General features: G+C 35.3%; 1 protein-coding gene across 4 annotated transcripts in view; it reads left to right on the top strand.

The window, feature by feature from the left end:
* The window catches only part of ALCAM (activated leukocyte cell adhesion molecule), a 217,034-nt gene extending 190,306 nt beyond the window's left edge, over positions 1-26,728 (top strand). For 2 of the 4 annotated variants that reach the window (XM_035000239.1, XM_035000237.1), the window contains exons 12-16: positions 1,395-1,527; positions 3,323-3,361; positions 3,654-3,771; positions 22,663-22,778; positions 24,269-26,728. In XM_035000239.1, coding sequence (XP_034856130.1) covers positions 1,395-1,527; positions 3,323-3,361; positions 3,654-3,771; positions 22,663-22,750 — 378 coding nt within the window. In that variant the 3' untranslated portion in view covers positions 22,751-22,778; positions 24,269-26,728. The remainder of the gene's footprint in view (positions 1-1,394; positions 1,528-3,322; positions 3,362-3,653; positions 3,772-22,662; positions 22,779-24,268) is intronic. The other 2 variants (XM_035000240.1, XM_035000238.1) reach the window with 1 other exon arrangement.
* Positions 26,729-27,269: the final 541 nt, after the last annotated feature.

Here is a 27,269-nt window from a genome sequence, read left to right as displayed (position 1 = left end):
TATCCTTTTTGCTCTCTAAGTGGCCTCCATTACTTTGCTTACTTATGCATGTTAAGGGATATTTCTTTCTAAAACTGGGCCCTGGAGGGTTTATTATTTAATTATTAATTAAATAATAATTATAGCAAAAAAAAAACCTTTGGGTACTGATAATAGAAGCATAGAAAATAGAAAAACAAGCACACAATAAATATTTGATGAATGAACAGATAAAAAGATTTAAAAGGCCACTCTTAGAATGAACAAATATACCTTATAGAGATAAAACAAAGACTCAGTGAGAAAGTCATGTGAAAAATACTAGTGGGAAGTGGAAAAATAGCATGTGAACTTACTGTGAGGATAAAAATAACAATGCCATTCTTCATTGTCAAGGAGAAGGATTGATTCTGGCTCACTAGGTGATATGTTATTTTTCTTGTTCTAGGTTTGTGCTAATCCATCCATAATCTTTTATTTGTTCCCTCCTCAATCACATGGTGAATCTATTGTTTTATAACTATTGATGCCTCTAAGCACTCCTGCCCCAGGTACTAGACAATATCCCCAAGCAAGAGACTATCTCTTGTCCTGAAGGCCCTTATCCTATAGTTGAGGAGAAAGCAAATAAAGAACAAGGTAGGACATGGTGTGCATAATACAACTCAGAAAATAGCTCAGGTACATATTTGCTTTAGTGCAGTTGGATTTAGGAGTCAAGTCCTGGGGAAGAGATTAAACTGAGTTGTGTCAGGGTGACTGACTGGCTTAGTTGGTAGAGGATGTGACTCCTGATCTCAGGGTTCTTAAGTTCAAGCCCCACGTTGCGTATAGAGATTACTTGAAAGGAAGAGAAAAGAAAGTGAATATTTCTTATTTTAAGACCTCACAAAAACCAAATGAACTGAAAAATAATCCATTCTCTGTATTTAGCTCAGGAAACAAGAAGTTGTTTGATTTTTCCCATGAGCAAATCATACATATATAAGTACTTAGTTATAATGGTTTAAGGTAAAGGAATTAACCCCTGAAGTGAAAAACAATGGCATAATTTACAAATAAGAATTAAATTCTTAAGTTTATTAAGAGAAAATTGGTGACCAATCACTATTTTAAGACAAATACTATCGTGCCAAAATATTAACTAACATGAGAATCAAAAGAGAAGAGTTTAATTAATTTAATTATTAGAATTTACAATAGGAGCATAAACAGAAACTCAATTATGGATTCACTAATCTTCTTCCTCCCTGCTGTAGATAGAAGCCTGATTTGGTCCTTATCGATGACCTTATATATACCCTTGAATACCAGATAGCACTACGAAGCACCTCCCCTGTTTCACTCAGTATTACTTTTTCCCAAGGTTTTAATCCATTTCTTTTTCGAAACCCATCTTCTCTCTTCTTTTCCAGACAGAGGAATCTCCTTATATCAATGGCAGGTATTATAGTAAAATTATCATTTCCCCTGAAGAGAATGTTACATTAACTTGCACAGCAGAAAACCAGCTGGAAAGAACAGTAAACTCCTTGAATGTCTCTGCTAGTGAGTATTTCATTTCTGGCATTAAAAAAAGTAAGAAAATTTGAAGTTATTCTTCATTAGTTTAAAATCTTCAATTCCATCTTCCTGTACTGCATTATGGTAAGTTTTATGTATTTATTTTGCATCTGGTATCATCATCATAGGCTCTTTTTTTTTGTCCTGGTGTCCATCCTTGTATTATCTTGTCTTGACTGTTGAATCATTTTATGTTTTATGGGTCAGAGACCTTATCTGGTCCAGGAATATTTCCCAAGAGCAACAGAGGATAAGAACTGAGTTATTGTTATCTAATCCATGTTTTGTGTTCAGAATAGAGATAACTCAAAGATTATCTTAAAGCATTTTTGTTACAGTTTTAATTTTGCTAAAATTTTGCATTCCAATTCTTTGTGGCATTTATCCTACCTTTATTTTGAATAGGAATGCCACATGCACAGTCATTTAGCAAACTGGTAGGGAAATAATAGAATTTATGAAATCTAGTTTCAAAACTGATGCTTTTGAATATCATATTTGAGTCATAGCTAAAAATTAGATATTGAAATTATCCTAGAAAAAGTGAAAAAAAAACTGACACGTTGAGCAGCTTTTTCTGAAAACAATTGTCATTTAATTTGAAGTTATCCATCATCTTCAATTCTATCATTGTTCCTATTGCTATGTCAACCTTAAATCAGGGCAGGCCCTGGAATGAGGCTTGGTTCTGGACAGGATGCTAACTGACCTTCTAAACTTTTACTTTTCAGTCAGTTGGATTCCCGTATGTGACATTAACAGGATAGGGATATATACTGGCTAGGAAGTAGCTGGAGCTAGGAAAAAATAACTGTGTAAAGATAATGGTCCTTAACAGAATATGACTAGAATATAAAAGCCTGATGGAGTGATAGGAGAAAAGAACCAAGCAAATTTAACTCTAAAATAGGTGCATTGACTTCTCAAAATTCAATTTAGCGAGTATTGATTTGTCCTACCTAGAAAGAGAATTTATCCTTTCTTCCTGAACACAGGTTTCTCTTTTATTCTAACCCATTGAGTAGTGGCTTCTAGACCTTGCAGTGGCTTAATGAACATTTAATACAGTTGTTTTCAAATTTAGTGAGCACCTCCTGAAATTCCAATATAATATGTGTGAGAAGGGGTCTGGGAATCTGCATTTTAATAGAAGTAGTTGGAAGTTCTGATGCAGGTCCATAGAAGAATATTTATGTAATGTAATATTAGATGATGGTCCGGCACTTAAAATGGGCCAGGAGCATGGTGCTATGCAAGTCTTTTGGAGGGCTTCTACGAACATCACAGATAATGCCTCTTTGCCTCTGAAACATCCCCAGTTTTAACCTCCACCCCCATGACTGTGAGAACATCTCTAATGACAAGTCCCTGAATACTAGAATAAAAATGAATTCGCCACAGAGGCAGGAAAAGTCGAGAAACACTGCACTGTAGATTTGATACACGGCAACTTGTTTCTCTTAAAGAAAAAAAGTCCTATTAAAAGGTGGTAAATAGTGGAGAAATTAATATGGATTTTGGATTAACACTAAAGTTTGTCAGTTGTGAAATTTTCTATGGTAGATTAATACCTTTGCAGTTTTAACGACTCTCCTTAAAACAAGATTAATTTCTTTGTAGGGAAGTTCACTCTCTATTAAATGTAAATTTTTTTCTACCCTTAGCTGTAGAATAGATATTTTGTCTTTGAGTATTATTACATCATACTATAATGGTAAAGGTGACTTTCATATATCAACAAGTTTTGTTTTTAATTTCATATTAACATTTTTCATTTCAGTAAGTATTCCAGAGCACGATGAGGCAGACGAGATAAGTGGTAGGTACTACGCTGCGGACTCTTGTTCCTTGACTATCAGCTCAAGATTTACGAAGTGTCACTGTATAAGTAATTTCTTAGCTGCCACAATTTTGACTCAAATTAAAATAGCAAATGAGACAAGATAGTAAGAATGCTAAAAATTTTATCTTTTAAAAGCACAAGTTTGCATGTTACTCATAGTAGTAGTAAGCCTTAATTATTTTTAATAAGAAATAATAACCAGATTGACTTCTTCTCAGAAATCCTTAGCGGTGTCTGTAACTGCATGGACTTTTCTTCTCTGTTGTAGATGAAAACAGAGAAAAGGTGAATGACCAGGCAAAACTAATCGTGGGAATCGTTGTTGGTCTCCTTCTCGCTGCCCTAGTCGCTGGTGTTGTCTACTGGCTGTACATGAAGAAATCAAAGTAAGTTATGGAAAGAAGACCTTACTTGCTCACTGACTTCCACTGGGAGAATTATTATTATTATTTTTTATTCATTTGAGACAGAGGTACAGAGCGAGAGAGAGAGCAGGAGCAGTGGGGAGAGGCAGAGGAAGAGGGAAAAGCAGACTCGCTGCTGAGCAGGGAGCCCAATGTGGGGCTCAGTCCCAGGACCTGGAGTTCATGACCTGAGCCGAAGACAGACGCCCAACCATCTGAGCCACCCAGGCGCCCCACTGGGAGAATTATCAATACAGTGTGTTAATGATGCTCACTTCATCTGGGCATGTCATTTCTGTGATAGGAAAGACATATCCTCCAAATCAAGCTGATCATCACGTTTTGCTTTCAGCTCATAGTGACTGCTTTGCCAGCATTGGAGAATTGGCTTGGGGTGTGATTTCACATGTGTCCCCTTATTTTTCTCAGTCAATAGTCTAAACTCAATTATTTGGGGTTTTTTTTTTTCAATGCCTACGGGGCGTTTTAAAAAGCGTATACTTCCAAAAGGTTAGCTGTTCTAAACCATGTGGCTGAGGTTGGTGGAGATGAATTAAAAGTGGTTAGTACATCCCGCGGTGTTGGGTCTGGCCAGCAGTGAAACTGTTGGTGACGTAGTATTATCTTGTCACTTCTCCTCTGCTCTAGTTAAGTCACTTTGGTCCATAAAAGGATCTAATTCAGAAAAAAAGAAAAATTCGTCATTATTTTTTTCTGCAATCTAAAAAGAAAATTAGACAAAGTACCAAGACTACTTTAAAAACTATTTAGATAGTGTTTAGATTAAAAATTATTAGTTGTAGGGGCGCCTGGGTGGTTCAGTCGGTTAAGCATCAGCCTTCGGCTCAGGTCATGATCCCAGGGTCCTGGGATCGAGCCCCACATCAGGCTCCCTGTTGAGCAGGGAGCCTGCTTCTCCTTCTCCCTCTGCCTGCCACTCCCCCTCCTTGTGCTCTCTCTCTCTCTGCCTCTCTGTCAAATAAATAAATAAAGTCTTAAAAAAATGAAAATAAAAATAAATAAAAATTATTAGTCATAAATAATACAGATGGAACCAAACTTTACAAATTATCTAACAGTGGTTTATAGTGAAAATCTGATTAACCAATGAAGATTAACGTACACACATGCCTAATAGTCCTCATCACCCCAGCCTTGACCCCAGATTTGGATGTGAGTGGGTAGAGATGGGTCCTAGCGTTTGCATTTTTAAAGCTTCCTTAGTGATTCTGTGGTATACCATTGGTTTCAAATATGAGGAAATTGATGTTCGCAAGGGGATGTGTATAGGTAGTGGCAAATTTGGACTTGATTTTGTATTTTCTTGATGTCTGATATCATCACCCCTTTCAACATGTCAGGTAAGTTAACTTAAAAGAAAATCAAAAGAAAAAGCAGACTCAGTAAGACCCATGATCTTACCCTGTAAAGAAAGCAATTTCAGTAAAGAAAGTAAGATTCGAATGGAGCTGCCATGAAAGGGAGTCAATAGCTCAGAAATTTTTAAGGTCACATCGTATGAGCTCTGTCTTGATCCTGCAACTCATCTCTGAAGTAGATACTGTTATTACTCATGTTTTACATTTGAAAGAATTAAGGCAGAAAATGGTTAAATGACTCGCTTAAGGTTACACGGTTCATAGGGGCCGGAGTTGTATTTGATTTCAGACAGAGCTGTTTTAGCATCTGTGTGCTTAATCACTAGGTCTGATTTTCTCTCACCATGCCTTTTTCTCTGGTTTTTTGGTCATGTAAGGCAGAAACATGTTCCTGGTGTGTGTTGTAGTTGATGAACGCATCCGCTCTCATACCGGGGTACAGTCACTTCTGATCTCGGCACCTCACTCCCCCATCTTGAGCAGTCCCCACTGTCACTTGGTGACAAATGTGTTCTTTTTCTCAGTGAACATTGTACCTACCAACACTTCATGTGGGCTTTTGTCTGTGGTTTCTGTGGAAAATTTAGAAGATTGCCCAGAGGCAATATCTTATTAAAATTCTCCTTCTATGTGTATAAGTTTCTTGTTGGTCACAATCCTATTATCTCTTTATAATCCACTATAAGGTACTCACAAATCTAACAGCTTGGGATATGGGGTATTTCCATTTTATTTACTTAGGATTTCTGAAGCATTCCAATGTAATGTTATTTCTTAAAAGAATAAAAATGAAATTTCTCTGTATCCTGGAATTGAGCTGAAAAATAAACAGCAGTTTTCTACATTATGACCAAATAAATGCTAAATTTTTGGAACACCCCCTGCAATGTTCTTAATCATCCTATCCTAATTGCCAGGATCACATTAGATGCCGTTTATCCTCCTATGAATAAAAAAAATTATGTGTGTGGGATTTTTTGTTGTTACTTTATTTGTTATTATCATATGGTGACTCAAAATTAAAATCATGGATAAATGAATGCTGGACACTTGGCTTTATAGTGTCTTTAGGTCAAGGGTTAAGACTTCATGGATTTCCTTTAAAGTGCCTCATTAAATTAAGTTCAGATTTTACCATCTGACTTGAACGTTCATCTAAGTAACTGTTATTTAATTGAAAAGAGCAACCATTTTGTCAGAGTTAATATTATTTGTAATCAAAATAATAAATTGCAATTCTCATCCCAAGCACTGAAGTGTTTTTATGAAGAATTTGTGAAAATCTTAAGATTTGCTAAGTGTTCTGCATTCCTGATAAGTTATTCCTTGCTAGTGCCCTCTGAGATAAGCCAGCATTTTTGCAAGATGAGTTATTGTTAATCCCCATGTCCAGAGTAAGTGCACTTTCATAACAAGAGCTTTCAAGTTAAGAATTGCTAAGGCCATGTTTGGGTCTAGTATACTCTCTTCTTTTCTATTCTTCTACTTCAACTTTTCAAAGCAATATGAGGATTTCATTGCTATCATTAGCTAATTCATCACCATTTTACATGGGCAGGAGAGATTTTTTTTAATAAAGATAGAGTCCAGAGTTTTTCTCCAGATATGTATCGCTATGTTTACCATCTTGCAAAATAATACCATTAACGATCTTGTGAGTCACCATTATGGCAAACACTTAGAACAAAAATTATGAGTTAAAATCTTATTTAAAAGCCTCAGTGATACAGCTCACAGAGCAGGGAGGTTTAAACAACATTTAGGGGAAGTTCTTTGCATTGGCATGTTTAAAAGTCAGTGGAGAAAGGGGGAAACAATCTTTTATGCCCAAGTAGAACTTAAGAGTGTTACCATACCTAGTGATACTTAGCTAACATGCATTCCCCATTCCATTAGTATGAGCTACATATTTTTATATCTATTTCAAATATGGAGAACAGCAAGAAATGCTTAGTAGTTGTACTTGACCTTGTGATCTGGTATATTCATTGGAGAGAAGGACTCATGATTCTTCTGCTGCTTTGAATCATACATATTCTCACTGGAAGATTTTTCCTTTACATTGGCTATTTTTTGGTAATGAAAGTGGATGACTCTGATCATTTTCCATGTGTGTAGGGTATTAATTCACAGTTCTAAGCAAAAAGCATTGATTGACTAAGCCCACTTCATGTCTAGTTGTTTAACAGGTAGGAGAACATTAAAGAACTAAGACTGATTCAATTATTATTTTTTATTATTTTCTCCATTCTCTCCATTCTGTCCTCTGAACATTGTTTTTAGCTCTCCAGGAAGTTACCTGCTATTATTTGAGTTCCACATCCTCTCTTGTGTATCTTATAGTACAGTAAGTACATAATAATAATAATGAAATAAATAATGAAATAATAACAATAATGAAAAATTCAAAGAGCCAAAGAAAAAGGAAAAATATAAAGGCAGCATGATGTAGCCACTAACTTATTCAGGCATTTGTTAAAACCATAATTTCCAAGTTGGTTGCATTTAAGAGACCCCTGACCACCACACTTCTTAATGCTAAACTGGAAGTAAGCACTAGCCAGATATTTGTCATCTCAAAATACACATTGTCTGAATATTGGAAACTTACCAAGAGATTTATCTTTTGCAACTGTGGAACTCATGACTATTTTCATGACGTTTTTATGTAAGTCTAAAACTCACAAATATCTTGTCAGTTCTGCCTTGTGCAATGCTGTATTATTCCACTACTGTCTCAGGAAAAAACAGAGATGGTCCTAAACTGGAGAAAAAAGACGAAAGAGGACTTGGCTGAAACCCTGAAATTTCAAGAAACAATGTTATTTGTTTCTTAACAATGTTATTAAGCCTTTCTAAAATTTTTCTCATTAGCGTCTCCTGATATATAGAGGATCTTGCAAAAAAGTTGATTTTAACTGAATTCTATTTCTAATCAATACCTACTCTAAAATTGAAAGTATGTTCCCATGAGGGAAAATCAACTCCTCAATGAATAATTTGAGAAGATCGTGCCTGAGGACCATCTATAGCACATTTTTCATGACTTCCGTCATTTATCACTACATAAGCACCTATTAGTCTTTTTTCTTTTTATTTTTTTAACTGAAATCCTCAACAATTTAATGAGTTAAATGCAGTTAACCCTATTTCACAGCATCCAAGTCTCTGTGAAATTAACCTATTCAAGATAATGCATGTAGTATATTATTCCATATCCCATATAATTTCAAATATATTTTGCTGCCTCAAGACTTCTTTGGAATTAAAATTTTATCTCTGACTTTGATTGCCTGCCAGCATTTAATACAGTGCAAGGGATGGAAGGGTGTGCTCTAAAGTGCAGGGCTGATGTGGCCTCTCCCCTTGTATTAGAAATCGGGCTAATCCAAATTTTGGGTTCTTTCTCTTTCCCTACCCATGGTCTAGCAGGCAGTCAGAAGAAGGAAGAAAAGAAAATGCTCCATTATTCTAGCAAACCGTAAATAACAGAGTGAACTAGAGGGGAAATAAGATAATGTAGAAATGCTAGAGTCCCCATCCAGGCAATCACAAGGTCACTGGCCATTCAAACGGCAGAACCATCCATCCATGACCCTCCCCTCTCCTGCTAGATATTACCTGAAATGTTTCCAGAGGAAAGGGCTTGCTTCAAAATAAAATGTTTTCAATTTTTAAAATCTTTTCTAGCTGTCTGTTTACATGCATTTCTTTCTTTTTCTTTCCCCTTCCCCTGAGCCAGGCTATGTGCTATACCAACATTACCCACGTTAAGGAAACACCTTGAACTCTTAGGCTGAATGCATCTTGTTCTTGTACATATTCAGAATTTTTATGTTCATTTTAATTCCCATTTGTTTATGTATTGGATTGTCCCCATATTCACTATTGGCCTAAATGAAAGGCCATTTTTTAAAAATTTTTACTGAGGACTTCAGAATTCCCTATTTTAGTGGAAAGTTTCTATAAAAAGTCTTAGAAATTCTAAGGATATAAAATGGAAAGTAGTAATAATAAGACCAACTCTATTCCTCTTTTCCTTCTTCTACTTAGCAGCTCTATGACGGTGGGCAGCAGCTACATGACTCTCATCAGTTTAGTTAGCCTGTGTTACCTCCAGGGGGCTTTCCTAGACACCATCACATTTACCCTCACAGCAGCCTGTTTAGCAGATCCTGTTACCCCCGATTTATAGGTGAGCAAGCATGCTTCTGAGGAGGTATTTATCCAAGGACTTGAAACTCAGACTTGACACATGAGGATGAGAATCCAGGCCCACTGACCCTAAGGCTAGGACTTTAGTCCATGCCTCACAGATTAGACCTCTACGGCTTCTTCCAACATTATTGTAATTCTGTGATTTAAATTTTCTCTCATATTTAAAGTTACAAAAAAGCCAAAAAATGAAGAAAGTTTGGGAAACCATAAAAATTTTGACCCAAGCACTCATTCTTTATAAATGGCTAAACTTGTCCTTCGAATCAATTGACCAAAAAAATATTTTGCTGAAGAGAATGATTTTTGTCCTCCCTTCCGATAGTAGATGCATTTCTAACCTCTGTAATTCTTTCAAATCTCTGAGATTTTCCAAAATTAAAAAAGATACATCCATAAAGTTACATTTTATTTTTATTTTTACCACATCAATTTCCAAACCAAGCCAAAGTAATCAGAATAATTTTTAAAGGATTTTCCCTGCTAGAGAGAGTGGGGTCTCAGTAATAAAAAGGGAAAAATTAATATTAAAATTCATGTACATCTTATATATACATATACTCAATGATACCCCCTCCCTCACCAGCCACACTATTTTTGTATCTATTTAGTACACTAACACTTAGCATATTTGTATAACTGTGTAACGTGGTGCATGGATTCTGGAGCAAGACCCCTGAAGTTTGAATCCTGGTTTTGCTACTTACTAGCTCTGTGATCACAAGCAATTTTATTAGTCTCAATAGAATATGGAGTTACCTAAGGCTGAAATAATTTCATATCTATGCCATACTTAGAACACTGTCTGACACATTAGGCATTATGAGAGTGCTAGCAGTTATAATTTTGGAGAGTGAGATTAAGAAAGGGAGATATTTTCATTTACCATTTCTTACTTTTTTTTTCTTTTGTTTTGTAAACATTAAGATAAGAAAAACGATTTGTTTGAAGTTACTCAGCTCTCACTCTACAAACATATTCTACAGATATTTCGTATTACCCCTAACAACCTCTTTTTTTTGTAATTCCACACTGTGAGCAGTGATCTTTAGCCTGATTTACCTGGACAAATATATCGAAAGATACCGTGATTTGCCCTGAATACAGCTTCCCGAGAAATAATTCTAGTCACTCCCTTCCCCTTGATACCTCCTTCTACTTAATACAACTTGATGAAACCATAGAAGCTGCTCTCCGTCTCTAGACCAATAAATCCACCTAGAAAGTAAATAGAAAGGGAAGTGCAAATGGTATGCAGTTTTTCACCACACATTTTGCCCGGTTCTTTCAGTGACCGCTACAAGGCATATATGTTTTAGCTTTTCTCAGCATAATGTTTTTATATTAAGGTAAAATATGCTTACAATAAATGTGCAATTAAATCTGTTTTGATAAATGTAATACACCCTTGTGACCATTACTCCAGTTACAAAATAGAGCATCCCATCACCCCAGAATGTTCCCTTGGACTCTCTTCCTGTTCAGCCCCACCATCCACATTCCCTTAGGCAACCACCGTACTGATTGTTATCACCAGAGAATCTTGAACCTCATATAAATGAAATTATACAGAATGTACTCTTTTGTGCCGGGCTTCTTTTATTTAACATAATGTTCCTGAGATACATGTATTGATGTTTTCATTTTTTGAAATTACTGAGTAGTGTTCCATTGTTAGAATATGTCACATTATTTTAATCCATTCTCTTGCTCATGGACATTTGGTTAGTTTCCAGTTTGGGCTATTATGAATAATACGGCTAAAAACATCCTTATACAAGCATTTTTGTAGGCATATGTTTTCATTCTCTTGGGTTAATATCTAGAAATGGAATTGCTAGGTCACAGGGTAGATATTTTTCATAAGAAATTGCCAAACAGCTTTCCAAAGTAGTTGTCCAGTTCCCAACTCCTACCAGCTGTATTTGAGAGTTTCAGTTCTTCCACATCCTTGCCTAAATTTGGTGTTGTTATTCTGTTTAATTTAGCCATTCCAGGAGGTGTGAAATTTTATCTAATTTTGGTTTTAACTTGCATTTCTCTGAGACTAACGATTTTAAGTTCTGTGTACTTGCTGGTCATCATTTTTTTGTGCAGTGACTATTCAGGTCTTTTACTTATGATTTTACTGGTATTTGTTTTTTTGTGCATGATGTAAGAGTTCTTTACATATTCTGTATAAAAGTCCTTTGTTATAGATATATTGTGACTATTTTGTCCTAGTCTGTGACTTGGCTTCTTTTTCTTTTCTTAATGCTGTATTTTAATGAGCAGAAGTTTTTAATTTTAATGAAGAACAACTTAGGAACTTTTTCCTATTGTGTTTAGTGCTTTCTGTGCTCACTCTTTAAAATCTTTGCTTATCCCTAAATGGCAAAGATATTTTTCTGTCTTTTTCTAGAAACTTTATACATTTGAGGATATGATACATCTAAGATAAAGGTGGTTTGTTTGGTTGGTTTTTGCTTTTGCCATACATGTATTTGTCAACTCATTCTGGCAGCATAGGTTAAAAAGACTTTCTTTTGGCCTTGGAATATTTGTTGTTGTAGTAGTAGTAGTAATAATAATAATGTAAGTCCTTCAACTTTGATGTTCTGCTTGTGTTAGAAGTCTTATTTCTTTGCATTTTCATATAAATTTTAGCAACTTGTTAATTTCTACCAAAAAAATTAAGAGCTTTGTGGGATTATGGTTGCTTTGAATTTATAGATAAATTTGAGTAGATTTGAATCTTAAATTTGACCTCTTATGTAGCCTTCCAAAATATGAACATCATATATCTCTCCATTTACTCTCCATTTTTTCTTAGCAGTATTTTATAATCTTTAATGTAGATATTGACATATCTTACACAATTTATTCTTATGCTTTATGTCCTTTGCAGCTATTATAAATGAAATTATTTTGCAATTTTCATTTTCCATTTTTATAGTAGTATATGAAAATATTATTAATTTTTTGTTGTTGGAATCTGTACAACTATCTTTCTAAATTCACTTGTTAATTCTATTGGTTGTTTTGTGGATTCCTTAAGATTTCTATGTAAACAATCATTTCATCTGAAAATAGAGATAATTTTACTTCTTCCTTTCCCTTCTGTATGCTTTTTATATTTCTTTTTCTTTCTTTATTGCACTCATAGAGACCTCCAATACAATGTTGAATAGAACTGTTGAAATCCTTCCGTTTCTAATCTTAAGGAGGGAACTGTTCAATATTTGCAATTATGTATGATATTGGCTCTGTATTTTTCATATATGCCTATCCAAAGTTAGCCAAACTGTGAAGCTAAGGTACAATCCTTCCAACTGCCCAGTCTGCCCAAGACTTCTGACCCCAGATGCAAGGTAGGGTCCAAATACAAAGTTAGAGAAAGAGTTCACATAAGAACACCCTCACTTCTGATACCAATTCAAATTGAGGGTTTCCCAAAACTACGCTCAGGTTTGATCAATTGCTAGAAATACAGAGTTTACTGGAATCTAATATACTCTCACTTATGTTCGTTACGAGTAATGGATATTGGCCAAGGAAAAAAAGTATAGGGCAGAGTCTGGGAGAATTCCAAATATGAAGCTCCCTTTATCTTCCGGGACATGTTACTCTACTGGCATTGATGTGTGGCAAAAGCAGGGAGTATCGCCCGTCTGAGAAACGCACTTAAGATTTTGCTGTCCAGAGTTTTTACTGGGGCTTCGTTATACAGGCATTACTGATTGACTGCTTGTCCATATGGTTAAACTCAATTTCCAGCCTCACCCTACCTTAGAAATCAGGCTGATTCACATGATTTAAAGCTCTAAACCATATAGTTGCTCTTTCAGGTGTGGCCAGCCGCACCCTAAGGCCATTGGGTGTTGATGGACCTATCCTAAGACATCTTCTCAGCACAAGCAGTAAGGTGTGATTGAAGAGACCCACCAGGAAAAGAAAGCCACTCTTAGCATTCAGGGTATTCTAACTACTTAGAGATTATCTCCTAGGAACTGAGGACAAAGCTCAAACCTCTCTTGGGGCAAGGCCAAATTCCTTACTACACAATGTCCTTTAACAGATTAAAGGAATTTTTAAAAACATTCCTAGATTACTAAGTTTCTATCACAAATTACTGTTTAATTTTCTCAAATGCTCTTTCTACATCTCATTACATCTACATTATTTGTACAAAAAAAAATCATACTGTTTTCTTATATTCTTTATTCTGATAAATTATATTGATTATTGAATATTAAATGTCCATTTCATTTAAGTTGTTGACATTTTTGCAAAAAGAAAAGTTACCCATAGAATTCCGATTCTGTAGTGGTAACACTTTCTTTTCTAATATTGTTAATTTGTATTTTGTTCCCTTATCATGCTCAGTCTTTTTAGAGAATTAATCAATTTTCTTAATAATTTCAAATAACTTTCTTATTTGTTTTGTTTTCATTTCTATTGCTTATTTTCAATTTTAATTCTTTTTTCTCTTAGGATTACTATTCTCTCTCTTCCAGTTGGAGTTCAACTTTCTCTTCTTTTTCTAATTTCATAAAGTGAATTAAAAATTTAGATAACTGATACTAGTCTTTCTTCTTTCGTAACACAAGCATTTAAACCATGAATTTCATTCTCGGCGTTGTGTTAGTTGCATTCCACAAATTTCAGGATATTGTGTTTTCATCTTCATTTAGCTCAAAATGTTTCCGGATTTCCTTCGTGGTTTCTTTGGAGCCATATAACTCCAAAGTTTGTTAAATTCCAAACATTTCTCATTAACTTCTGTTTTGTTAAGCTTATGCAAGCTTTTAGTCTTTTGAAATGCATGGAGATCTATTCTTTTTGGCCTACCATGCAACCATGCTGTGTTACCTGGTGGTGCTAGATGGGCGCTTGAATAAAAAAATACCTGGTGGTTGATGGCTACAGTGTTCTATAGTTCTATGCCAGATTAAGGTAGGTAATAGTTTGTTTATATCTTCTTATCCTTACAGATTTTTTTCAAATTACATGAAATCACTTCACATGTAAGAGGGTAATAAGCATACACTTCCAGTACTGGAGCTAGCTCAGCACTAGTTACTTCATTATGATTGTGCATATGGGATTTTGGCCCATAAATTCTATCAGCTTCTGAAACAGGCATATTACATTCTCTAAATAAGACTGTGTATTTGTCTATTTATTTCTCCCTTTAATTCGGTCCATTTTTGCTTTATGTTTTCACTAATGATACACTTAAAATTGTTATGACTTCCTTAGGTATTGCACCTCTTATAACTCTCATTATTGCTGTAATGTTCCTTGTGTTGAATTTTACATTGCCTGATATTAATATAGCTATAGTGCTTTCAAATGCTGTTTACATGTGTATTTTTTCTCTCCTTTTATTTTCAATTTTCTATCTCTGTATTACTTAAAGTACATCTCATATACAGTAAGGTTGATCAAACTATGACTCTCAGGCTGCTGCCTGATTTTGTAAATAAAGTTTTATGGTAGCACAGCCATGCTCATTTCTTTACATACTGTTGTGTTGTTTCATACTATAAGGCCGGTGTTGAAGAGTTGGAACACAAACCATATGGCCTGCCAGCCCAAAATATTTACTATCGGGACCTTCTAGAAAAAAAATTTAACCCCTGGAATGTAGCATTTAATTATTCTGCTTGCTAGTATAGTCTGACAAACTCCCTTTTAATTGGAGGATTTAGCCAAGCTACACTTGACTTAAGTGTTGATATAATTACATTTAAGACCACCATCTCACTATTTGTTTTCTAGTTGTTCTCTCTTCCTCTTTCCTGCTTTCTTTTGAGTTATTCAAATAAGTTTTAGTATTACATTTTAATTTCTCTAATGGCCTTTTAACTCTACCTCTTTATATTCTTTTATTGTGGTTGCTGTAGGAATTACAATAAGAGCTCTTAATTTACAACAATCTACTCATGTAATAATCTAGAACCCTTGAAACATTATAAATGTATTTAACCTCCTTCACATAATTATAGTGTGTGGTTTGTAGTATATGCAGTTGTAATGGATATGACAGCAATAGCAAAAAGGATGGAGACAGTTAAATGAAATTATAATGGTTTTTTTTTTAAAGATTTTATTTATTTATTTGTCAGAGAGAGAGAGCACAAGCAGGTGGGGGGACGGAGGGAGAAGCAGGCTCCCCACTGAGCAGGGAGCCCGACGCGGGGCTCCATCCCAGGACCCTGGGATCTTGACCTAAGCTGAAGGCAGACGCTTAATGGACTGAGCCACCCAGGTGTCCCTGAAATTATAATGTTTCAAGGGTCTTTTATAATGCTGTATATTTCGCATTAAATGATTGGTTGTCTTTATAAAAAATTGTTTTAAATGGTACTCATATTTTTTTCCACACATATAATTTGCATTCATTCTTTCTTATACATCTGGGTTTCCATGTAGTGTCATTTCCCTTCAACCAAAGAACTTCCTTTAATACTTCTTTTAGCACAGGTCTGCTTGTGATGATTTTTTGCAGTTTTCCTTCATGTAATTTAATATGTCTTTATTGCCTTTATTCAAAAGGTCTTTTTACTGAATATAAAATTCTGGGTTCCCATTCAGTTTTTCTTTGCTTGACTTATTTCACTTAGCATAATCCCCTCCAGTTCTATCCATGTCGATGCAAATGCTGGGTATTCATCCTTTTTGATGGCTGAGTAATATTCCATTGTATATATGAACCACATCTTCTTTATCCATTTGTCTATTGAAGGACATCTTGGCTCCTTCCACAACTAATGAATCATTGAACACTACATCAAAAACTAATGATGTACTATATGTTGGCTAACTGAACTTAATAAAAAACATTCTAGATTGAGATATTTTTCTTTCAGCCTTTTAAAGATATTTTAAATGTCTTTTTTTTCATCAGGAAATGCATTTTTTCCTGATGAAACAGTCAGCAGTAATTCGTGTCATTGTTCCTCTGCACAAATTTTCTGTGGCTATTTTCAAGTCCTTCTCTTTATATTTGCTTTCAGTTAGTTTGATTATGATATGCTTAGGTGTGTTTTTCTTTGTATCATTCCTCCTCCAGGATTGCTGAGCATTTTGGATCTCCAAGTTAATGGACATGAACAACTCTGGGAATATTTTTCATTGTTTCTTCAAATATATTTTCTGCCCCATTGTCTTTTGCTTCTACTGGGACTCCAATTACACAGACATTAGACTGTTCAGTTCACTGAGGATCTTTTTTTCCCTGTCATCTTTCTCTCTGTTTTTCAAAATGTATAATTTATGGGGGTTTTTTTGTCTTCAAGTTCACTGAGGCTTTCTTCTGTTACCTCCAATCTGATGATAAGACAATTCAGTGAATTGTTCATTTGCAATATTGTAGTTTTAAGTGTAGAATTATTTTTGTTTACATTTTTTGCACTGAGATTTCTGTTCTTTCATTGTCACCACATTCATCTTTATGTCATTGAATATGTAAAACAATAACTGATTGGAAGTTCTTCCCTGCTATTCCCAAAGTCTGTGTGTCATCCATGGACATTCTCTGGACTTTGTGTTACATTTTTCTATTCTTCATATGTATGGTAACTTTTTATATTATTATTATATATTAGTCTTTTTGAGGTGATATGTTGTAGAGATTCCATGTCCCATTGTATTCTTCTAAAGAATATGGACCATTTTTCCTAGCAGACAATTAAACTTCTGGCTGATTTCCTTGATTTTGTGAAGGTGACATCTACATTTTATATGGCATGTCTGTCCTGATTGAATAGAGACTCAACACATAGTCTTTGCTTGGCTTTTCTGTGAAAGATCGATATGTTTGCCAAGGATTTTTGGTTTGGTGAGATTCAACTCCAAACTATGTTTCCCTGTGTAGGTAGTATCTAAAGTCTATGTCACATTTTTAAGCTTCCCAGCTGTTGCTTTCTGCTTGGCTAAGCGAGATTTCTCCCCTCCACACACACAGTTTAGGGATCATCCAAGGGGTTTATTGTGGTTTACATACATGTTTGGGGTTTTCACCACTCTGGGTCTCTCTTCTTTCTGAGATTTTCTTTCCCCTTTATTTTCAGCGTTTGTTCTAGTTATATTATGTCTCCCAGCTGCGAAGTGACTTCAGAAGAGAAGTTATATAAAAATAGAGCTCACCCAGTATAAGGGTCAAATTTCCTTCAGTTTCTACTTTCTTTTTGTCACCCTCAAGTACAAATAGTTTATTCTTTATTTTTCTGAGAGTTTATAATTGTTATAAATGTAAAGATTAACAAGTGGTTTTTTTTTAATCATTAATGCTACCAGAGCTTCTAATAGTCCATACTTTATTTCAAAGTTGTGAAATCACCATGTCCTCAACCTTAACTTCTTTCTTCCCATGTGGGTCAAAGAAAGCTGAAAAAAAATTGCAGAATTGATTTATTACATTGCTAAATTTTTTTTTAAGGTTTTATTTATTTATTTGACAGAGAGAGAGAACAAGTAGGCAGAGAGGCAGGCAGAGGGAGAGGGAGAAGCAGGCTCCCCACTGAGCAGGGAGCCCGATGTGGGGCTCGATCCCGGGACTCCGGGATCACGACCCGAGCCGAAGGCAGCCGCTTAACCGACTGAGCCACCCAGGCGCCCCACATTGCTTAATTTTTAAATTAAAAAAATTTTCGTTTTTAGACTATGCCTACAGAACATTGACTCTTTTATATGTCACTCTTTCTAGTGACATACAAACAAGTTGGAGTTTTCATTAAAGGCAAAAGAATAATGGTTAATGAAATGAGTTTGAAAGAAAAAGAGCAAGAGGGAGATAATAGTGAAAGGAGAAGTCTAGAGACAAGGGATGGAGGAAAAATCAGAGAGATGAGAGAAGGCAAGGAGAATAAAAGGAAAGGGAAAGAAAGGAGAGAAGAGGCTTTGTGATTCATGTGGCTTTCCCTGATTACCACAATAGCTTACTGATTTATAGAAATTATGGTTGTTAGTATTTATTAGACCATATAGTTAGAAGCTATTAGAAGAATCAAGGTATGTGTTTATATATATAATTTTATTTAGTTTTATTTGAAATTACTGGAATAAGGAATCACTCAAGTACTGTCATTTCAACATAGTATTCTCTCTATTTTACCTTCTGTAAAAAAGTAGCTGGGTCTGTATGGACTTTATATTGGTGAACACTAATAACATAAGGAACAGTGGAAGGAAATACATATGAGCTGTAATGAGGTTGGTTAATTCAATTCAGTAAAAGAAATGTCCTTTGGTTTCCTACTGTATTCAGTCAGTATATTATGTGCTGTGTGTTTATTCTCAAAGAGTTTACACTGAAGTCAAGGAGACGAAAGAGATTGGCTACATCTTGAAGTGTCATGGGACAGATGGCTAGAGATCTGGGTGGAGAGTCTCCAAAGGAAGAGCTAGATTTGTGTTTAAGGGCTGAAGAAAGGGAGACATGCCGGTATCTTAATCAGAAGACTAAGAGGGACATGCCTTAGGAATAGGGGTAAACCAAAGGTAAACCAAAACTGCAACTGAGCCTCTTAACCTAGCTCAAGCCTAGACTGAACTGGAGTCATCGGCCCCTCAGCCTGTTTGCTTAACAAAGGAAAAGAGAAACCTTACCTGATGGACAATAACATTGTGTGGAGGTGCTACAGTTCATTTATATAGATGGTGTCAAGGAAAATGAAAAGGACTAACTGTGCAAAGAGTCAAGAAAATACAATCAATAATCAAGAAAAAAAGTAGACAAGCAGATCCATGCATGATTTGGACACTGTAGTTAATAAATAGACAAGGACATTGAAGTAACTATAGATAATATATTGAACGTGGAAGAAAAGATGGTCAAAGGAGATGGATGGAAAAGAGAATTAAAATGTATTTTTAAATATTTTTAAATCAAATTGACATTTAGACCAGAAAAATACAGTATTAGAAAATAAGCCTTTGTTGGGTGAATTTAAAAGCAGATTGGCAGGCTGCAGTTGGTTAAGTGGCTGACTCCTGATTTTGGCTCAGGTCAGATCTCAGGGTCCTGGGATTGAGCCCCACCTTGGGCTCCATGTTCAGCCAGGAGTCTGCTTCTCCCTCTCCTTCTGCCCCTCTACCCACTAGTGCTCACTCTCTCTCTCTCTCAGATAAATAAATAAAATCTTTAAAAAAATAAAAGCAGATTGGGCACAGCACAACCCAAGAGAAGTAAACTGGAATAGAGATCAATAGAAGATACCTAGATTGAAGGGCAGAAAGGAAAAAAGAATAGATAGGGCACATAAGAGCACAAGAAACATGTGGGGCACACACAGAAGATCTAACTTATGTATAAGTAATATACTGCAAAAAGCAAGAATGCTCATCACCAGTAAAATAAATAAATAAATCATCATGTATTCACCCAATCATAAGCTCTGTAGCAATGAGAATAAACAACCTATAGCTATAATCAACATTATCTGTGAATGTCACAAACATTAGTTTGAGTTTAAATAAAAAGCAGACAGGAATGAATACATGTGGTATGATTTCATTTATATACAAATTACAAGGACAGGTAAAGCTTTCTGTGATAATTCAGGATTGTGGTAACCAGTGGAGAGGTGGTAGTGACTGGAAGGGAGCATAATGGGACTTCTGGGTCTGCAACTCTTCTGTTTTTAGAGCTGGGTACTGGTTACATTCAAGCATCCAGTTTTTGAAAATTCACTGGATTGTATGCTATGATGGATACATTACCTTGTATGGATGTTAGTCTTCAATCAAACCATTTTAATTTTATTTAAAGATTTATTTATTTGAGAGAGAGTGAGACAATGCTTGTGAGCATGGTGGGGAGGGGCAGAGAGGGAAAGAGAATCTTAAGCAGGCTCCACGCTGAGCATGGAGCCCAACGCAGGGCTCGATCTCATAACCCTGAGATCACAATCTGAGCTGAAACCAAGAGTGGGACACTTAACCAACTGTGCCACCCAGGCGCCCCAGACAAAACCATTTTTAAAAGGATTCATAGATTTATTTTAAAAAGAAAATGATTCACAGATTAATAGAAAGTTCAAGCTCTATAAAAATTCCTTAGAGATCATCCTAATTCACCATCCCTCCATTTTACTGTTGAGATTACTAAAACTTTATGTTATCAGTTAAGTAATTTGTTAGCCAAAGAGACTAAACCTCAAATTATCTGTGATGTATATAATGTAGACAGCATATGTATCTTATACTTTATATATAAACTTATTTTATATATATTTTATTAAATATTTTATATATAAAATAGATGAGAGAGAGAGAATGAGGCCATCTACTTCATTCTTCCATTTGCCTAGAAAATACATATGGTAAGGAAGTTGTCATTCACCATGATGTACCATTTTACTGCAAAATGGAAAATATTTATGTGATAATATGATGTAAGTCAAGACATAGAATCAAACTTACATGTCTTATTTACATTTTTAAATGTCTCTTGTAAAATTCTATTACATATTTTAGCACTTAGTCATGTTGGCAGAGTTTGAGCTTGCTCTCCTGCCTTATGAATGGACTTAGAAGGCTGTAGTTTAAGCTAAACTAAGAATTTTTAAATCACAAATTAAATTAAACGTGCTAAATATAATGAATGTCCCAGTTTAAATGAGCCATATGTCTTTATCTCACTTGTACATATATCATATATCATTACATATCTCTTTCTAGTAAAGTTGTAATTCTTAGCAAACGAGTTAAGGAATTCTATTTCAATACTAGAAATACTTCTAGGGGGGAAATTAGTAAAAAAATGAAAAAAATAATAAAAATACTTTTAGGGGAAAAATGGAGTTTTCTCCTCAGCTTCCTTTAACACATCTGGATATATATTTTTTTTTCTTAAAAATAGAAATATTACTAGGAATTATATGCAGTAATTTGAAGTACCATATCACGGCAGTTCCACTGATATGCTTATAACAGGGAGGGAGGGAGGGAGTTCAGGAAGGGAAGAAAGGAAGGGAGGAAATGGTACACTTTTTTTTTTAGATTTATTTGTTTATTTTATAGAGAGAGAGAGCATGAGCAGGAGGGGCAGAGAGAGAGGGAGAGAGAATCTGAAGTAGACTGCAGTGAGTGCAGAGCCAAACCTGGGGCTCGATCTCACGACCCATGAGATCCTGACCTGAGCCAAAACCAAGAGTCAGACACTTAACCCAGAGTGCCATCCAGACACCCCAATGGTATACTTTTTGAAATACAGTTATGATTTCTCCCGAGTCATCCCAAAACCAAGGAATTCAGCTGTGTGCTTATGAAAACCTGATTTCAGCTCTTAAAGGATAGAACCCAGTCATGTGGGTAACCATGGAAGCCACTTGGGCACCGGTTCTCAAACTGTAGCATGCACCAGAGCCACCAGGAGGTCTTGTTTATCAGACTGCTGGTCCTCTTCCCAGAGTTTTTCTTTTCATTGTTCTATGGCAGGGCCTCAGAATTTGCACTTATGTTCAGTTCCCAGGGGGTACTGATACTGCCGGTCTAGGACCACGATTTGAGAACCACCATGTTAGAGCTGTTCTAGCTTCTACTGCCAACGTTGTCATAGACTTGGGTCCCTTTCTAAACTTGCTTTTGATTTGTTTGATAAACAGGGGCACCTGTGTGGCTCAGTCAGTTAAGTGTCTGCCTTCGGCTCAGGTGCTGGGATCGAGTCTCACTTTGGGCTCCCTGCTCCACGGGGAGCCTGCTTCTCCCTCTCCCTTTGCCTTTCCCCCTGCTTGTGTTGGCTCTCAGTCTGTCTCTCTGTGTGTTAAATAAATAAATAAATAAATAAATAAATAAATAAATAAATAATCTTTATTTGATAAAACAATTGATAAACCAAGATACAGGGCATTCGCTCAATCTGGATGCATAATAGGGAATGCTAAAAGGGAAACACCCTAATAAAACTCCCTTGGAAAAATTTTATAGCAAGTTTTTACCAAAAAGGAAAATTTTGATTATTAAATGATAATTACTTCCCAGAAAGTGGAGAGAAAAGTAACCCAGCCAAAAACATGATGCAACTAAGTATGTATAGTCTGTGTTCAAAATAATCGATTGCTTTTTCTCCTACTATATATTTAATGCAACTCCACTACCAAGGTAACTGCACTGGAATGTGCTCTGTTACCAATCAAGACTCACCGCTGTGGAATTGTTCGCCACCGTGGTTTGCCTGTATTAGATGTAAAACGTTTGCTTTTCAAAGATACATTAATGTGAACCCTAAAATTAAGAAGAAAAAAAGTTAAACACGCATGTGTCAACATGATGATATTTATTTTTCTTACAGGACTGCATCAAAACACGTAAACAAGGACCTTGGTAATCTGGAGGAAAACAAAAAGTTAGAAGAAAACAATCACAAAACAGAAGCCTAAGAGAGAAACTATTCTAATTGTTGTCCAGGTGGGTAGGCGGTATGAGGTTTCTAGAAATAATTCCCAGGCAAGTGTGACATATCCCAGGAGAGGAGAGGGAGAGCCTTGACATTAAGTCGCTACAGAACTGCAGCTTTCAAACAGGAGGAGAGTTCCTCCAGAGGACACTTTGGTAACTCAGAAAGGTGTTCTCAGAAGAATGGAGTCTCAATGGTCTCCCCATCCTCTAAAAAATAACCACTATCCTCTGAATAATTAAAGTCAATTTTGAGATTGTAACATTCAGTTAGCATTTTGTATTCTAATGCCAAAAATTTTGCTGAGTGCAAAGAAGCTTAATTTTATAAATTGATATTTTGCTTGGATGAGAGCTGATTCTATTACTTCAGATTTATTTTAAAAAGCAATTATGAGAATGACTTTTAAATATAAAAATTTTAATATAGGGATTTAATACTTACAAGTGTCCACACATATATGCAGCCACTTCCCAAACTATTTTCGTGAAAAGCCTTAACAAATTCGTGTAGATCCATAAACACCTTTGCAGATAGTATGTATATTGTGTGTGTGTGTGTGTGGACATATATGTATCTACATGTGCACATATATGTATGTGTGTATAATGTATATGTCAATGTTACATTTATAGCTTATATTTATATATAATAGCTATATGAGTGTGATTTTTAAAGACAATCTCAAAAAGAAGTCTTCCATGGTATTGCCACTGGGAATTTGAGCTTTTCATTTTTATTTATGTTCTCTTGAGCCAGCCAAAAAGAGAAGCCATTTAGGACAAATGATTTTGTGTGTCCTTGAGAATAACCATTGCTGTAGCTTGCTCATCTGATGTAAAAATGCCCAACAACCACAGTAAAACTTTGGTTCATTATAAATAAAGCACAAGTCACAATTTGAGTGGGTCACCCAAGGGAGGAAGCATGGGAAAGAATTATAATTGGAAGGATGCACACAGGAAAGAAAAATAGAATAATTGAAATAAGACATTTTTAAAATCTGAAAACCAGGACCTCAAATGGATAGGGTGAAAGAAGTAAGAATTCAGTTCCTTCCCCCCAACCTGCTGTCCATTGGAAGCCAAGTAGGCAGCATCCCCACCTGATTTTTTTTTTTCTGCTTCTGTAGAGTTCATTCCTCAATCCTTTTAAACATAGATTTTGCCTTCTGTTTTCTTCAGAATTAGAGTGAATTCTCAAAGAAAAATTTAGCTTAAAGACAAAACCTACAGAATGAAATATTTTCCTGAAAAACCCTCTAATCTTCATATCAATTAAACAATTTTCATAAAAATAAAGACTCTCAACAGTTGCAAAAAATTATTTGTAGAAGGGCCGCAAAAATGCCTGGGACTACAGATGGGTTCAGGGACAATGGAGTTTTATGAAAGGCCCCTATAAAGTAATTCCTATCACTTTTAGTACAAAGGATCTGTTGATGGTGAAAAATGATTTCTATGGTAACTTACTAAATTGTGCTTTTTTTTCATCATTTCAGAGGAAAAAAAACTATATAGACCAATTGAAGCATGAACGTGGATTGTATTTAATACATATACAAAGACATTGACAGCAATTCATGGTTCAAGTATTAAGCAGTTCATTCTACCAAGCTGTCACAGGATTTTAGAGAATTATCTCAAGTAAAACAATGAAATGAAATTACAAACAAAAACAAGTTTTGGCAGCCATGGTAATAGGTCATATATTGTGTTTGGTTTGATTTTTTTTTTTCTGTAAATGTCTGCACTGAGGATTTCTTTTTGGTTTGCCTTTTATGTAAATTTTTTACGTAGCTATTTTTATACACTGTAAGCTTTGTTCTGGGAGTTGCTGTTAATCTGATGTATAATGTAATGTTTTTATTTCAATTGTTTATATGGGTAATCTGAGCAGGTACATTTCTGATTCTGATTGCTATCAGTAATGCCCCCAAATTTTCTCGCAAGCACCTAAATCCCAAAGGTGGCAGCTTGTGAAGACTGGGGACGCACACATTGCTCTATTAAAAAACTGTGATTTTTTATCACAAGGGAGGGGAAGGCAGAGAGTCAGATCGATAAGCAGCAGATGAATTGATTCTGTGCATGCAGCACCAGCTGACTCTCAGAAGTAAATCACACATGCATATGGACACACGTACATAATAATGGTACTCCCAAACTGACAATTTTGCCTATTCCCAAACAAGCCGTAACACAGAATTTGGGTAGCACTTACCTTTAAAGACACCTGCTAATAAATTATTTTCTGTCAAAAGGAAAAAAAAAACAATGTGTGAGAGACAGTTTGGAAAAATCACGGATAACATTCCCATTTTCATAGATCACAATGTAAATCACTGTAATTAAAAATTGGTGTTAAATCCTTTGGGTTATCCACTGCCTTAAAATTATACCTATTTCCTTTAAAAAAGATATCAGTCAGAATTGGAGATTTTTAACAGTGGTCATTATCAAAGCTGTGTTATTTTCCACAGAATATAGAATATATATTTTTTTCGTGTGTGTTTTTGTTAACTACGCTACAGATATTGAATGCACCTTGAGATAATTTAGTGTTTTTAACTGGTACATAATTTATCAAGCAGTACATGAAAGTGTAATAATAAAATGTCTATGTATCTTTAGTTACATTCAAATTTGTAACTTTATAAACATGTTTTATGCTTGAGGAACTTTTTAGGGTGGTAGTATAAATTGGAAATTTTTTGAAGTAGGCTGGATAAGGGACAATAGCTACTTGTGACTAGACTTTTAAACTTTGCTCTTTCAAGCAGAAGCCTGGTTTCTGGGAGAACCCTGCACAGCCATTTTTGTCCCAGGATTTACATAACTTTATAGGGAAAAAAAAAAAATGAACATCGGAGTTCCAGGTAAAGAACTGTATTCTTTAGGAGGAAAAGGAAAACTGGTGTTTGTTTTTTAGGCTGATGGAATACAAAATTATGAAAGCAATGAAAAATAAATAGAAAATAAAGTCAGAAGGAGATTGGGAATAATATTTTGCCACTTCTGCATTATTTAGAAACACATGTTATTGTACATTTAGTAAACTGTTTATTGTTCTGAGCAGTAGTGACTCAGTTTAATAAAAGCTTCCTGTAGTGCATTGGTATGGATTAAATACATAAAATATCCTATTAGACTCAATGCTGTATAAAATATTATGGGGAAAAAGAAAATATGTTATTTTGCCTCTAAACTTTGATTTATTGAAGTTTTATTTGGCAGGAAAAAAATTGAATCTTGGTCAATATTTAAACCAAAGTGAAAGGGGAGAAACCAAAGTTATTTGTTTTGCATGGCTCAGCCATTCTGTTATCTCTGTAAATACTGTGATTTCTTTTTTTTTTCTTTTCTCTTTAGAATTTTGTTAAAGAAATTCTAAAATTTTTAAACACCTGCTTTCCACAATAAACCATGAACACTAAAATGAAATTACTTCCCTATAAATATTTTTTTTCTTTTTTCTTTTGGTGTGGGAGATCAAAGATTCAAAGTCTAACTCCTAAGATATATTTACAGAAAGAAGCAACGTCACAATAGAGAGGGTAATACCACCATTATTTCTTGGCTTCCACTTGCTATAGTTAACTAAGTCCAAAAACAGCTGTCCGAACCTAGAGAGCAGAACCTTCAAAACTCAGAGCTCTGGACGGAAAGCGGAAAGTTGGCCGGGGAAAAAGGGGACAGCATTATTACTATTGAATCAATGCCTGGATTAAAAAGCGGTTTGTGTAATGGCAGCCATATGCACAGCGAGGCTGGGAAGGAAGATAATGCACAACCCTCAACTTCTGAGGCTGCATCTCTCCAATTTAACTCTTTGGCAACAGGAGACAGGTTTTGCCAGTTGAAGTTTCACTTCCTATCTGTGATTATAGGAACTGTAATGTGGAAATGGATTAACCTACCCGTCTATGCCTAAAAGATAATAAAAATGAAATATGTCTTCACATCTCTCTCACAGCTGTCTTCTTCTTGTCTAAACTAGGCCATCTATGTGTAGAAAGTAGTTGTCTTTATTAAAGAGGGGACAAAACTCATTGTGACTCTCCATAGCCACAGGGAATGCGGCAAAATAAAATCGCCTGTGCCTTCCTATTATGTCAGTCAGACCACCTTATCTAGTCCTAGATTTCAACAGTGATTGGTTCCGTGATGTGTGTGTCTCCATCTTCAATAATAGGACCGTACTTACTGTGGGTGTCCCATGTGGCTGTCTTAGAAACTTAATTAAGAGGACACTCTCCTATGTCTTCACTTCCACCATTAACACACCATTCAGCTTGCCCTTTGGAATTACCTAGGCATGAACTTAGAAATGCTTTCCTTTCAAAGTAAGATAAAGCCAGCTGCGTATACCTCAGAGGAAGAGATTAATCTTTATTCAGCCAATACTCTGTGCTAGGGCCATCCCTACATTATCTTATTTAATCCTTAATATTTGTAAATAGTATTAAATATTCCCCATTTAATAGCTGAAAACTAAAGTTT

Source organism: Mirounga leonina, unplaced genomic scaffold (genome assembly GCF_011800145.1).
Source record: "Mirounga leonina isolate KUSES-001 unplaced genomic scaffold, KU_Mleo_1.0 Mir_115, whole genome shotgun sequence".
Taxonomy (NCBI): domain Eukaryota; kingdom Metazoa; phylum Chordata; class Mammalia; order Carnivora; family Phocidae; genus Mirounga; species Mirounga leonina.
The sequence above is the reverse complement of the archived record's forward strand: the minus strand, read 5'-3'. Positions and strand labels throughout refer to the sequence as shown.